General features: G+C 40.6%; 1 protein-coding gene across 1 annotated transcript in view; it reads left to right on the plus strand.

The window, feature by feature from the left end:
* dok7b (docking protein 7b) overlaps nucleotides 1-15010 on the plus strand; it is a 162035-nt gene that overhangs the window by 14984 nt on the left and 132041 nt on the right. Inside the window, exon 4 of the mRNA XM_060926403.1 lies at nucleotides 11547-11747. Coding sequence (XP_060782386.1) covers nucleotides 11547-11747 — 201 coding nt within the window. The remainder of the gene's footprint in view (nucleotides 1-11546; nucleotides 11748-15010) is intronic.

Consider the following 15010-nt stretch of genomic DNA (forward strand, 5'->3'; position numbering starts at 1 on the left):
CACCACAATATATCAAAATGTTTCTAAGAATCTTTATATGAGCTATGCCAAGAAGGAATACATTTTTTCAGTTTTTGTTAATTACAGTTAATAATTTTTTTGTGATCCCAAAGTTATCATAACTATCATAACACAAGCTTTTGACCCTGCACCTTCGTGTGCACTCCTTTCCAAAAGTACACACACAACGATGGAGCACATAGCAAACATCATTTGTGGTTTCGAGGTCTATATTAAGTCACCCCCCTGAATGCCAGTCAGGTTGTGTATGACGCGGATGCACTCTTGAAGTTTAAATATGGTTTGCTGAGGTGCCAGCAATCCTGTAAGTTTCTCCAGAACTTTCCTTCACCAACTCCTCTTCTACATTCTTTAGGTTCTTTCATCAACCAGTTCTTAGACACAGGCTCAACACTGTATGCTGAGCTTTTGCTCAGCAGGATTGTCATCAACAAACACGATTTTTAATATTTGCAATCGAAATGTAATATCCTTAAAAAAGCATAATTATTGTTGCTGCCATTACTGACGGTCCAAAATATTGTTCTTCATATGGTATGTGGCTGCATAAATTTGTTAGCAAGGTAGGATAATATTTGGGTGATACTTTCAAGATCCTTTAGAGAGATACTGTTTGGCCAAAAGTATATGGGTAACTGAGTACTGAAGTATTGCCATTGAAAAACATGGGCGTTAATATTGTTATAATAACCTCCATTCTTCTGGGAAGGCTTTCCACTAGATTTTGGAGCATGGCTGTGGGGATTTATGATCCTTCAGAGACAAGATGTTAGGTGAGGAGGCCTGGCATGAAATTGGAGTCCCAATTCACCCCAAAGGTGCTCAGTGGGGTTGAGATCAGGGCTCTGTGCAGATCATTCCAGTTCATCCACTCCAACCTTGGAAAACCATGTTTTCGTGGAGCTTAGTTTGTGTACAGAGGTACTGTCATGCTGGAACACATTTGGGCTTCTTGGTTCCAGTGAAGGGAAATCTTTATGCTACAGCATACGTACAAAGGCATTCTGTACACTGTAATTGTGTGATTCCAACTTGGGAGAATGACATACAGCTCTGATGGGCAGATGTCCACATATTTTTGACCATGTATTGTAGAGTGCCTTATTTTGGAACACATATTGATATAGCTATCTTTGAAATAGCGTTATATATGGAATATATGTTTGTTATAGGAAAATAATTAATGACTGATTTGCGGGATGCAGCCAGAATTATAACCCCAGTTCCATAAATTTGGGATACTGTGTAAAATGTAAATAAAAAACAGAGTATGACGATTTGCAAATCACAGAAACCCTATATTTCATTGAATATAGTACAAAAACAACATATCAAATGTTGAAACTAAGAAATTTTATTGTTTTTTGAAAAATATATGCTCAGCTTGAATTTGATAACAACACGTTTCAAAAAGTTGGGACAGGGGCATGTTTACCACTATATTGCATCACCTCTACTTTTAACACCACTCTGTAAATGTTTGGGAACTGAGGAGACCAATTGCTGTAGTTTTGAAATAGAAATGTTGCCCCATTCTTACCTCATATACAATTTCATTTGCTCAACAGTTCGGGGTCTCCTTTGTCATATTTTGCGCTTCATAATCCACCAAATGTTTTAAATGGGAGACAGGTCTGGACTGCAGGCAGGCCAGTTTAGCACCTGGACTCTTTTACTACAGAGCCATGCAGTTTTAATATGTGCAGAAAGTAGTTTGGCATTGTCTTGCTGAAAGAAGGAAGGCCTTCTCTAAAAAAGATTTTGTCTGGATGGCAGCATATTGCTCTGAAATGTGTATATATCATTCAGCATTAATGATGCCTTCCCAGATGTACAAGCTACCCATGCCATGTGCACTAATGCACCTCATACCATCACAGATGCTGGCTTTTGAACTGTGCACTGACAACAAGCCGGATGGTCCCTCTCCTCTTTAGCCTGAAGGACGTGGTGTCCATGATTTTTAAAAAGAATTTCTACTTTTGATTTGTCAGACCATGGGACAGTTTTCCACTTCGCCTCAGTCCATCATAAAAGAGCTTGCGCCCAGAGAAGGGGGCGGGGTTTCTGGATATTGTTTATAACTGGTTTTAACTTGCATTTGTGGATGCAGTAATGAACAGTTTTCACAGGCGATGGTTTTCTGAAGTGTTCCTGAGCCCATACAGTGATTTCCACTTCAGACACGTGTCTGCTTTTAATGCAGTGTCTCCTGAGGGCCTGAAGATCACAGGCATCCAGTGTCAGTTTTCAGCCTTGTCTCTGGCATACAGAGATTTCTCCACATTCTCTGAACCTTTTAATGATATTATGTAGCATAGATGACGTGATCCCCAAATTCTTTGCAGTTTTACATTGAGGAACATTATTCTTAAATTGTTGCACTGTTTGCCCACACAGTCTTTCACAGAGCGGTGAACCCCTCTCCATCTTTACTTCTGAGAGAGTCCGCTTCTCTGGGATGCTCTTTTTATCCCCAATCATGTTACTGACCTGGTGCCAATTCACCAAATTAGTTTTTATTAGCATTACACAACTTTTGCGGTCTTTTGTTGCCCCTGTCCTAACTTTTCTGAAATGTGTTCCTGATATCTCATCTCATTATCTGTAGACGCTTTATCCTGTTCTACAGGGTCGCAGGCAAGCTGGAGTCTATCCCAGCTGACTACGGGCGAAAGGCGGGGTACACCCTGGACAAGTCGCCAGGTCATCACAGGGCTGACACATGGACACAGACAACCATTCACACTCACATTCACACCTACGGTCAATTTAGAGTCACCAGTTAACCTAACCTGCATGTCTTTGGACTGTGGGGGAAACCGGAGCACCCGGAGGAAACCCATGTGGGCACGGGGAGAACATGCAAGCTCCACACAGAAAGGCCCTCGCCGGCCACAGGGCTCGAACCCGGACCTTCTTGCTGTGAGGCGACAGTGCTAACCACTACACCACCGTGCCACCCTGTTCCTGATATCAAATTCAAAATGAGCATATATTTTTCAAAAAAAAAAAAATTCTCAGTGTCATCATTTGATATGTTGTCTTTGCACTGTTTTCAATGAAATATAGGGTTTCCATGATTTGCAAATCATCATATTCTGTTTTTATTTACGTTTTACACAGTGTCCCGACTTTATGGAATTGGGGTTGTAAAGCAGAGTTATCGTTACCAGCCTAGTGTTTCATTCCTCTTATACCTCAGCAGTTTGCCAATGCTTACTTTTTTTTTTTTATCAATTACAGACTTCTACTCCATATGTTTTGATCATTTTTAGCAACATTTAATATTGTTGAACATCCATGAGAAAGTTACAAGTTCCACCTTATATTATAGCAGCTATACCAAATAGCAGTTCCCTTACCAGTCGAACAAATAAACTGCAAGCACAAACTTCCATCCTGAAAACTTTCCTGTAAAACTTCTCAATATCAAATTATCAAGATCAAACCTTTTCTTTGTTAAATAACAACACAGATTTTATCTGTTAATGATTAGACTTTGATTATATGTAGCCGTCCCTTATCAGAGACATGATAACCGATTGAACGAAAGGGGAAGCCATGGCCTAATAGTTAGTGAAGCAGCTTTGGGACCAAAAGGTTGCCAATTTGATTCCCTTAACCAGCAGGAATGACTGAAGTGCCCTTGAGCAAGGTATCTAACCCCCAACTGCTCCCCAGGCTGCTCTGGGTATGTTGTATGTCGTTCTGGATAAGAGCGTCTGCTAAATGCCTGTAATGTAACATAATGTGACATAACGTAATGGAAGCATTCATATAAACCCGTAGAGCTACCATGACTTAAAGTGAGGCAACATTTTACAGCTGGATACTCTTCCTATCACCAACCTAGAAATTTACAGCATCTAGGGGAGCTGAGTCCTACAGCTTGCCATCCACCAGGGGCCAGGACACACAAGTCATAGGTCATAGGATGGGACAAGTCGTACAAAGAAAAAAACGCCTGAATTGAAAAACGAGACAGCAGCAACAAACTGGTTTTAAGGCACCAGTAACCCGCCTTTCGTCCCTTCTCCTGTTGGTATAAAACGGTTCAAGCCACGTGAAGGCCAGGAGCTGGACTTGGTTGTCAGAGGCTATATTTTGCGCTGAGCCATTGGGGCATTTTATAGGGTGAGAGGGCGAGACCTCAACAACCACCCCGGCAATAACAAACTTGTAAATTGTATCAGAAGGGTCATGCTCCAGCAGGTGGACGGATCAAGGAAAAAGGGCCGCCCCCGCAAGACCTGGTGTGAGCTGGTCAACCAGGGCCTCAAGAAGTGGTGCCTTACACCCAAAGATGCTTTAGACAGGGACTTCCGGAAGAAGGAATTATGGACTTGCCATGCAGCCTCCAACACACCGGTGGTGTTTACGTGATGTTAAACCGGATAGTGAGTGAGTGAGTGAGCTGCTGAGATAGAAAATTAATCAACACCTTTTAATCAATCAGAATTAAGAATTCAGCAGCAGTATGACACAAATGTTTCTCAGTGAAGACAGACTCATAAGTCTTATGGTGATCATCCATTTTGCCAGTGAATATCGTGGTAATATTATAAGCTGCTATAAATGATTATGCAATTATTGTGACGTGGAAACGGAACATCGACACATGCCTGAGGCACATCACAGCTGATGACTGATCGGTGTCTGTCTTGATCTGTTACATCCTGAATTTCACATCCTTCCCTTTGTTTATTAGTTTGTGTGTGCGCCATGCTGACAGCACGATAACAGTGCATTCAGAGAAGCACGGTGAATGATGCTTTACTGAATTCTCCCATGATGCTTGAACACGCTTATTGGTCTCCTTCCCTCTGCTGTGCCTCCATCACTATATGACAGCTTGCTTGCTAACTTCCCTTACATTGAGCCTGATTGATGACTCGGTCAGCATATTTCTATTTTCATATACTTCTATTTTCTCTCTCTCTCTCTCTCTCTCTCTCTCTCTCTGTGTGTGATGGCAGACAATAAAATTGTCATCAGGAAATAAGCTTCATCTGATAATATCACTTTAAAACATCAAGGTTATTGATTATTCTTTTTGGAGTATTTATCCTGCTTGTAATGAATACATCACATCCTAGAGCCCTGTTCACTGCGCACTTGCTTACTTATCATTTCACTGATTTCCATAAATGCTTTATTGTTTCTTTTTAAAGGGAACTCATCAGGCTTTCATGCCTCTAGCTAGAGCAACACATTACTTTATCAATCTGTTTACTTTAGTGGATTTAAATGAATATCCCAGCGCCATTAAATTTCAGCATTGTGGGTTGAATAAACATCCCTCCTGCACACAGCTCCCATTTGTGCCAATGTTTTTTTTTTTTTAATGAGATTAGCTATTAGCGTAGTTCAAAATGCAACATTTAAGAAATTTGCTTTTGTACACATGAAATAGCATAATATTTTATAGACTTCTGCATCATATTAAAATATTTGAGTCGCAGGTATGTAATTTGTGGTTGACATTTGTAAATAGATCCGTGAAACAAGAGATGAATATATCTTTTCTCTGTTACTGCTTTTGTGTTCTTGTTTCTTTCTCTGTCAGATCAAAACATTAGGTGTGTAATTCCATACTCGCTACCGTGGAGTCGAGCCCATCCATTCTCAAGCTAAGATAGCTAAGCGCTAGCTAGAATGATTTAGTTATTTGTCCAGAAAAAATGACACGTCATCTAACCTCGCTCTATCTTGCAGTTGTACTCACTAGGCAAGTTTTCCTTTTCTTTTCCGCTGGCTTTTACAACTCCGATTCCAAAAAAGCTGGGACAAAGTACAAATTGTAAATAAAAACGGAATGCAATGATGTGGAAGTTTCAAAATTCCATATTTTATTCAGAATAGAACATAGATGACATATCAAATGTTTAAACTGAGAAAATGTATCATTTAAAGAGAAAAATTAGGTGGTTTTAAATTTCATGACATCAATACATCTCAAAAAAGTTGGGACAAGGCCATGTTTCCCACTGTGAGACATCCCCTTTTCTCTTTACAACAGTCTGTAAACGTCTGGGGACTGAGGAGACAAGTTGCTCAAGTTTAGGGATAGGAATGTTAACCCATTCTTGTCTAATGTAGGATTCTAGTTGCTCAACTGTCTTAGGTCTTTTTTGTTGTATTTTCCGTTTTATGATGCGCCAAATGTTTTCTATGGGTGAAAGATCTGGACTGCAGGCTGACCAGTTCAGGACCCGGACCCTTCTTCTACGCAGCCATGATGCTGTAATTGATGCAGTATGTGGTTTGGCATTGTCATGTTGGAAAATGCAAGGTCTTCCCTGAAAGAGACGTCGTCTGGATGGGAGCATATGTTGCTCTAGAACCTGGATATACCTTTCAGCATTGATGGTGTCTTTCCAGATATGTAAGCTGCCCATGCCACACGCACTAATGCAACCCCATACCATCAGAGATGCAGGCTTCTGAACTGAGCACTGATAACAACTTGGGTCGTCCTTCTCCTCTTTAGTCCGAATGACACGGCGTCCCTGATTTCCATAAAGAACTTCAAATTTTGATTCGTCTGACCACAGAACAGTTTTCCACTTTGCCACAGTCCATTTTAAATGAGACTTGGCCCAGAGAAGACGTCTGCACTTCTGGATCATGTTTAGATACGGCTTCTTCTTTGAACTATAGAGTTTTAGCTGGCAACGGCGGATGGCACGATGAATTGTGTTCACAGATAATGTTCTCTGGAAATATTCCTGAGCCCATTTTGTGATTTCCAATACAGAAGCATGCCTGTATGTGATGCAGTGCCGTCTAAGGGCTCGAAGATCACGGGCACCCAGTATGGTTTTCCAGCCTTGACCCTTACGCACAGAGATTCTTCCAGATTCTCTGAATCTTTTGATGATGATATGCACTGTAGATGATGATATGTTCAAACTCTTTGCAATTTTACACTGTCGAACTCCTCTCTGATATTGCTCCACTATTTGTCGGCGCAGAATGAGGGGGATTGGTGATCCTCTTCCCATCTTTACTTCTGAGAGCCGCTGCCACTCCAAGATGCTCTTTTTATACCCAGTCATGTTAATGACCTATTGCCAATTGACCTAATGAGTTGCAATTTGGTCCTCCAGCTGTTCCTTTTTTGTACCTTTAACTTTTCCAGCCTCTTATTGCCCCTGTCCCAACTTTTTTGAGATGTGTTGCTGTCATGAAATTTCAAATGAGCCAATATTTGGCATGAAATTTCAAAATGTCTCACTTTCGACATTTGATATGTTGTCTACGTTCTATTGTGAATACAATATCAGTTTTTGAGATTTGTAAATTATTGCATTCTGTTTTTATTTACAATTTGTACTTTGTCCCAACTTTTTTGGAATCGGGGTTGTAGCTGGTGGGAGAGACGAGTCCGCCATGTTTGCCCGTGCCAACTTGTTTTGGTTAAAAATAAGTCAAACATGCCCCACGGTGGTCACATGCTATTGTTGCTCACTTGTTTCCGCAACCTCCGGAATCATAAAATGCAGGACGCTTTTTATCTCGGCAAAACATTTACACATAGGATACACGGTGTGTGCAGCAGCAAAACATCTTGAAACTCCAACAGCAACAGAAATAGAACATTTTACCCCAAATTCAACTTTGTAGTAAGAACCTTTTAGACTTTTATTTTTTGAAAAAAAAATTGGAAGGAGTGTCACAAACCCATAAATCTGTTCACCAGTTTCCATAAATGTTATAAAAACATACTGGACAATAGTATTGCTTTGGAGCCATTTGTCCACCAAAATACATGTATTTTATTTGTTGAATAGCAAAATGCAATACATCACAGTGTTCTTGAAAAAGGCAAGTGGCAAACAGTAGTTCTAGGATTTCTCTTGCGAGGAGCAGTAAGTAGACAGATATTTTAATGTCAAAAAAGTCAGAGAAAAGAAAAATGCCCTTTCTTTCACAGAAAAGATGCGTCTTTAGGATTACCATTTAGCAGTTCCTTGCGTTATTTGGTTCTGAACAGCAGTATCTTTGTTGTCTATAGAGAGCGTGCACGTGACGTCACGAGGTCACGTGATATTTGTTTATCTGCCATCTTGGACGGCATGGCCGCGCATAGAACTTAGACAAACCCGTTCTAATTATCAAGTGTGTGGGAGTAGATCTTTCGAGAATGGTTATATCTTGTTCAGCATTTGGTTGTAGGAAGCATCCTATAGATAAAAAAAATATATATAACTGGTTTTCACATGGACGTGTAATATTAATGTTCTTAATAAAATATGTATACAAATGCATAACTTGTTTATAAAGTTCTTCCTATCAGATTGTGTAAAGTACTGAAAAAGAATATGTATGTTATTTTAGGCACGTAGAGGTGGAAGAAAATATATTTTTAATTTGTTTGAATATAGAAGCTGGACATATCTGTGACCCCTATACATTTATATCTGATATTGAATAATAATTCTGCACAGATAAAGATAGCGGTGATTTGTGATATTTTTTTTCAGACAAAAACATACATATTTACAACCCTGTCATTATCTGGAACTGAGTTTAGATTTCGAACATTCTTACGATAAAACGTCCTGCATCGTCTCTTTATGATAAACGTCTTAATGCCACTTACCCGTGAGGTTATCAAGTAGACATTCTTCTTCGGAACCTTCCAGAGGTATAGTTGGGATACCCATCCCGCAACAAAATATTTATAAGCTTCCAGGCTCTTGTAAGCTTTGAGGGCTTTGCCAGTGTAACACGATTCACGATTAACAAGAAAATTGTAAATGTCGTGGTAGGCCAGATCGGGCAAATCGCCGGCACCGCAGCACCGAATTTCCCTGAACAAGGATTGCGGCAAGTTGTACAGATCTGCAATCCCCAACCTGGAACACTTTTCCACGTAACGCTGCCTCACGTCACCTTCAAGATGCTGAACAAACTTAGACAAGTTATCGCGCGATGTAGATGGGGTATTTTCCGAATTTTCTTGGGGATTACTCCCTGGATCCATTATGCTCGCGCAAGGTAAACAATCCTGAAGCCGTCCAATATGGCGGAGTAAACACGGACGGGTCACGTGACTGCACATCCTCTATAGCTGTGTCTGAAATCACTCACTCGTTCACTACTCCCTACTCACTATATAGGGAATTATTATATAGAGGACTATATAATGAGCTCATTGGTAAAACGGAAAAAAAAACACTTTCGGACACTACTCCGCCGTGCTGTTATTTACATCATTACTGTCGCACACTTAAAACGTGTCAGATCAGTCGGCTGGTGGGTTTTCAAAATAATAAATACACGCATGTATTTTTGTGATAAATCCATATTATACTGAGTGTATTTCCGACATTTAATAAATACAAAGTACTTTGTGTCTGCTACATCTTTCAGTTCTTTTAAATCAAGGCTGAATACTTTCTTCTTTCCCGCTGCCTTTTATTAAATCAAATTTGAGGCTTTTGATTAATTCCTCGGTCTGCGCTATAACTTATTCTTGTATTTTACCGTATCTGTCTTATTCTATTTTAGCTTATTTTCTATTCTCTTACCATTTTTAATTGTACTTGAGTGTCCATTTATAATTCCTCTGTCCATTCACCCCAACACACTACAATATTATTGTCATTTTTGCTCCACAACTTATAAATTTGTCTCATGTCTATTGTCATAAGGAAAAACAAACTACTGTTGTACTCAATCTAAAATACTTAACGGTCCTTATGAAACAGCTTTTACAGCTTTTCTTTCAGTGCGACCGCAATGCATGATGGTATATACTGCTTGGTTAGTGACCATCGGTTGTACACTACTTTTCACGTTGCATTGTGGGATACTATGAGTCCACTATATAGGGTGTAATAATTTTCACTATACATTCGGACAGCACTACAAAATGGCAAACTCACTATATAGTCCACTATATAGTAAGGAGTGAGTGATTTTGGACACAGGGTATGTTTTGTTCCACATAAGATAATGTTGCCACCTTACAGCTCCAGGATTTCCGGTTCAAAGATCCTAAGATTGGGTTAATCTCTGTGTGAAGGTTTGCATGTTTTATCTCTGGGTTCTCCAGTTTCCTCCCACCTCTTATAAACATTCCAGAACAGTAGAAAGACTGACTACACTGAACTGCCCTGAAGTGTCAAGCCTCAACGTCAGGCATTGCCAAATGCCTGATTTGCCCAACCAAGACGCTCGGGCAGAAATATTTTAGCGAGTTAGGCCCATGCAGGCACACCTACGGTCGGCTTCTTTAAGCACAAAAATTATTTTCGAGCGAGTACATTACAAAAAACAAGACGTATTAACCAGCATCCTCGCCTCCCCTGTGATCGCCATTTAGTTTTTTTCTTCCCGATTTGTAATAGCAATTCTGATTGGCTCGCTTCAGGCGCACGTGCGCATTAGTGCTTTTCATCACTACGAGTGGTCGCTGGTGCCCTCTACATTTTCCCGGGTTGACTTCAGGATGTCCACATATATATGCAAAAAAGCTAGTGGTAAGTATATTCAATGAATGGGAAGACATGCTTTTGTGTCTCAAATAGTAAACCACACCCTCTACAGTAAATATATATCATTTACATAGTGAATTATCCCATAGATAAATATATCTTACCCCATTTATCATTTGACATTGGCCCATCATGCATGTGAAGTGAAGATGTTTTTTTTGGGGGGGTGGATGGAGGGAGGGAGGGAGGGAGGAAGGGAGGGAGGAGGGATAATGTTTTTAGTTTTATAATTCATCTTTGCAATATTGCTAGTCATTGTTATCGGCAAAACAAAGTGTGTTTTGTGTCCTAAACTCTATTAAAAGATGTATTACATACTAGTACCATACGCAAGTCTTACATATATGATATTGATTTATGTTTCATGCTTTCAGGGCTTGTCTTGTTCTTCTGTTGCAGAAATAAATGTTTTTAAAAATAAATGCTGTTAAAAAAAAAAAAAAAGACATGTACTTTTGTCTAAATAACTCAATTATACCCCTAGAAAATATATCAGTATTTCCTTGAACCATGTACTTGAAAACTTGCCAAAATGCCACTAAATTTTAGGGCAAAAGAAAATTCAAGGGGGGCAAAAGTGTTTTGAGGCCATTTACCCTGCAAGGCAAAAGGTTTCAAAAGCTAACATTGAGGCCTGAGTGTGTGAATGAGTGTGATCATGGTGCCTGGTGAAGCACTGGCATCCCATCCAAAAATCCAGAGTATATTCCCGCCTCATTCCCAGCGTTCCCTGGATAGACTCCAGATCCATCCCGACCCTGACCAGGATAAAGAGCTTACTGAAAATTAATGAAAGGATGAATGAGCTCCTTCTGCTTTGAAACAGACATGCTAATTATACCAACATAAAGTCATATTTAAATGAAAATATGAATGATGATATAAATTACCATAAAAGGTAAGCAATGTAATATTAGCACATGTCTATTTTAAAGGGAATCTCTTTCTCTTTCTCTGTCTCTTTCTAGGATAACACTTAAACGCTGAGCTCAAAATGAAAGGTTGTTTCTTTTTCAGTCTACAGGTTCAGCGTAAATGTCCAGCCGGGCACTAAACTGGAGAGCGGTGCAGCCTCACTGCATCTATGTAATAACCTGCTCGCTATAGCCCGAGACATCCCTCCAGCAGTGATTGCGCACTGGAGACTGACTGACCTGAGACGTTATGGAGCGGTGCCTAATGGATTTATCTTTGAAGGAGGGACACGATGCGGCTTTTGTGAGTCTATTTTTATATATTTATGTACAAATGCCAGTGCTGTAGTACAGCACAGGTTCCCAGCCCTTGTCCTGGAGTAGCCCTTGTCCTGGAGTACCCTCTATCCTGTACATTTTAGTGTTTTCCCTGCTTTAATGAATCCAGGTCAACTCAGGAAGGACTGTCATTACTTAATTGTGTGTTCGGAGCAGGGAAAATACCAAATTACCTATGGCTTACATTATAGTCTTGGGGCGGGTTTCCCAAAAGCCTCTTAAGGCTAAAAGCGTCTAACTGCCTCTAAAGATCCATCGTCAAGCTAACATGGTTTTCCCAAACAACATCGTAGCCAAAGTAGTGTTTTAGTTTGCTCTTAAAGGAGAACTGAAGTCATTTTTAAACTTGCTTTATTTCTTAATTAAAGTGTTATTCAATTATGTTTTCGGTTTTAGTAACCTTATATCGTGACTCGTATTGGCAACTAACTCCAATTAAATATTAGACTTATCGGCCTATTCGGTTTTTAGCCGTGTTGAATTTAGTTCGTTTGGTCCACGGCAGGCGTCGCTTATCCGTGCGATCTTCACGAGACTTGTGCGAGACTCCGAAACGTGAAGTGTCAACCAGGTGTCAGTGCCACCATTTTGAAAACTGTTTTCCAAACGAAATATTGCACAAAAATGAGTTTAAATGACGATTACTGCCTACTTTTTTCAAACTTTTCTGATTACTATCAAAACTAACAAAACTTCCGGCTTGATTACGTCAGCATTCGAAAGAGGGCGCGCGCGTCTTTTGACAACGTTGGCAGAAGTTGGTCACTTTGATTTCCGCTGTACGTTTTACTTCCGTCCTACGATGTCTCGCACAGGTCTCAACGAATCTCGTTTACGGCCATTGCTTTGACATATGGACTGATATATTACAGAGCATATTTCAAACACTCATAACTTGCTATAGCAGCGACAAAATAGCTATCAGAAATCACATCATCACATTATCTCTAGCCGCTTTATCCTTCTACAGGGTCGCAGGCAAGCTGGAGCCTATCCCAGCTGACTACGGGCGAAAGGCGGGGTACACCCTGGACAAGTCGCCAGGTCATCACAGGGCTGACACAGACACAGACAACCATTCACACTCACACCTACGGTCAATTTAGAGTCACCAGTTAACCTAACCTGCATGTCTTTGGACTGTGGGGAAAACCGGAGCACCCGGAGGAAACCCACGCGGACATGGGGAGAACATGCAAACTCCACACAGAAAGGCCCTCGCCGGCCCCGGGGCTCGAACCCAGGACCTTCTTGCTGTGAGGCGACAGCGCTAACCACTACACCACCGTGCCGCCCTATCAGAAATCCATTCCGATATTTAATAACATGAGAGAAATAGAATTTTGATAATAAAAAATTTGCCTTCAGTTCTCCTTTAATTTATGATGGACCTGGATCACTCGTTCACAACAAAGAGCGACTTGCTCACAGCCGAATACGCAATGTGCTGCACCGCGGAGGGACGCTCACAGTCAATGAGAGAAACTGGTGTTGAATCTGCTGCCGGTGTTCAACTATTTTTCTTGTACATTGCAAGTACATTGAGTTAATTATTAAATAAATATACGAAAAAACATTATGAATAAATTTCAATATGTTATGGAATTATGTATGGATATCAGAATGTCACATTGATATCGCCACATTTTAATCAAATTTAACTCCATTAGGCAAGTGATTATCGAGCTTGGTGTCATAAATAAAACGCATTTCTGCACCTCTAACAGTGTGTGTGTGTGTGTGTGTATATAAGGGAGAACATTGGCAACTTGGCATTATGGATAGCAGTTGAAATAATCCTGACTGCATGTTTGAGTAACAGTGAAATGAGCGGACACATTTACTGAATTATTTAGCTTATTATTTGCTCATTCTTTCATGTGAATGTTTATTCATTTAATTAAAAAACAGACTTGGAATAAAATAATGTTATTGTCCAAAAATGTAAAATAGTTTCAATTATTAATTACCACTATATATGTAGTGCTTAACAATGATACGATATATTAACATATTTTAACATTTTATATTTCATTGTTTTTTTGGGAAAAAAAAAACTATCATGTAACCTCATCAACCGGATTTAGCAACTACTAATGCCTTTAACAACTCCAGTACGAATGCCTTTATCAATACTAATGCCTATATCAGGGACACGCATTGCAAAGACACTCTAAGGCCAAGTTTACATTAGACCGTATCTGTCTCGTTTTCTTCGCGGATGCACTGTCCGTTTACATTAAAACGCCTGGAAACGCCTGGAAACGGGAATCCGCCAGGGTCCACGTATTCAATCCAGATCGTGTCAGCTCCGGTGCTGTGTAAACATTGAGAATACGCGGATGCGCTGTGCTGAGCTCTAGCTGGCGTCGTCATTGGACAACGTCACTGTGACATCCACCTTCCTGATTCGCTGGCGTTGGTCATGTGACGTGACTGCTGAAAAACAGCGCGGACTTCCGCCTTGTATCACCTTTCATTAGAGTATAAAAGTATGAAAATACTGATGCAAATACTGCCCATTGTGTAGTTATGATTGTCTTTAGGCTTGCCATCCTTCCACTTACAAGTGGTAAGTGACGCGCATGCCTGACATGCACTGAGATCACACACACAGCGGCTCAGTCCCAAATCACTGCTCGTGCGCTCCACTCGCGCGCTCTGTGAGCTGCGCAGGGCCGGAGTGCGCACCCTCCAGAGGGCACTCGCTGTTCAGGGAGGAGTGATTTGGAGCGCAGGATGCCTGCGGAGCCGAGCGTATCCATGTATTGGCGTTGCTGTGTGCACGCGAATCGTGTATTGGCGTTGCTGTGTGCACACTAATCGTTTTAAAAACGTTAATCTGATGATCCGCTGATATGGTCTAATGTAAACCCCACCTAAGCAAAGTTGTCCTTTAGATGCCTTCTTACGAGCAAGTTCGGGAAAACCACTTATAGAGACAACGTTCGTTGCTTAAGAGCATCTTTAAACTCACTCTTTAGCTCTAAAGTGCAACATTATCAAGAAACCTAGCCCTGGGGTGGGTTTCCAAAAGCCTCTTAAGGCCAAGAGTGTCTTTAACTACCTCCTAAGATCCATTGTCAAGCTAACGTCATTTTTCCGAACAACATCGTAGCCAAAGTAGTCCTTTAGTTTGCTCTGAATTTATGAGAAACTCGGATCATTCGCTCACAGCCGAATACACAGAATGTGCTGTGCTTCCAAGGGACTCTCACAGTCAGTGGG

This window comes from Neoarius graeffei, chromosome 7 (genome assembly GCF_027579695.1).
Source record: "Neoarius graeffei isolate fNeoGra1 chromosome 7, fNeoGra1.pri, whole genome shotgun sequence".
In the NCBI taxonomy this organism is placed as follows: domain Eukaryota; kingdom Metazoa; phylum Chordata; class Actinopteri; order Siluriformes; family Ariidae; genus Neoarius; species Neoarius graeffei.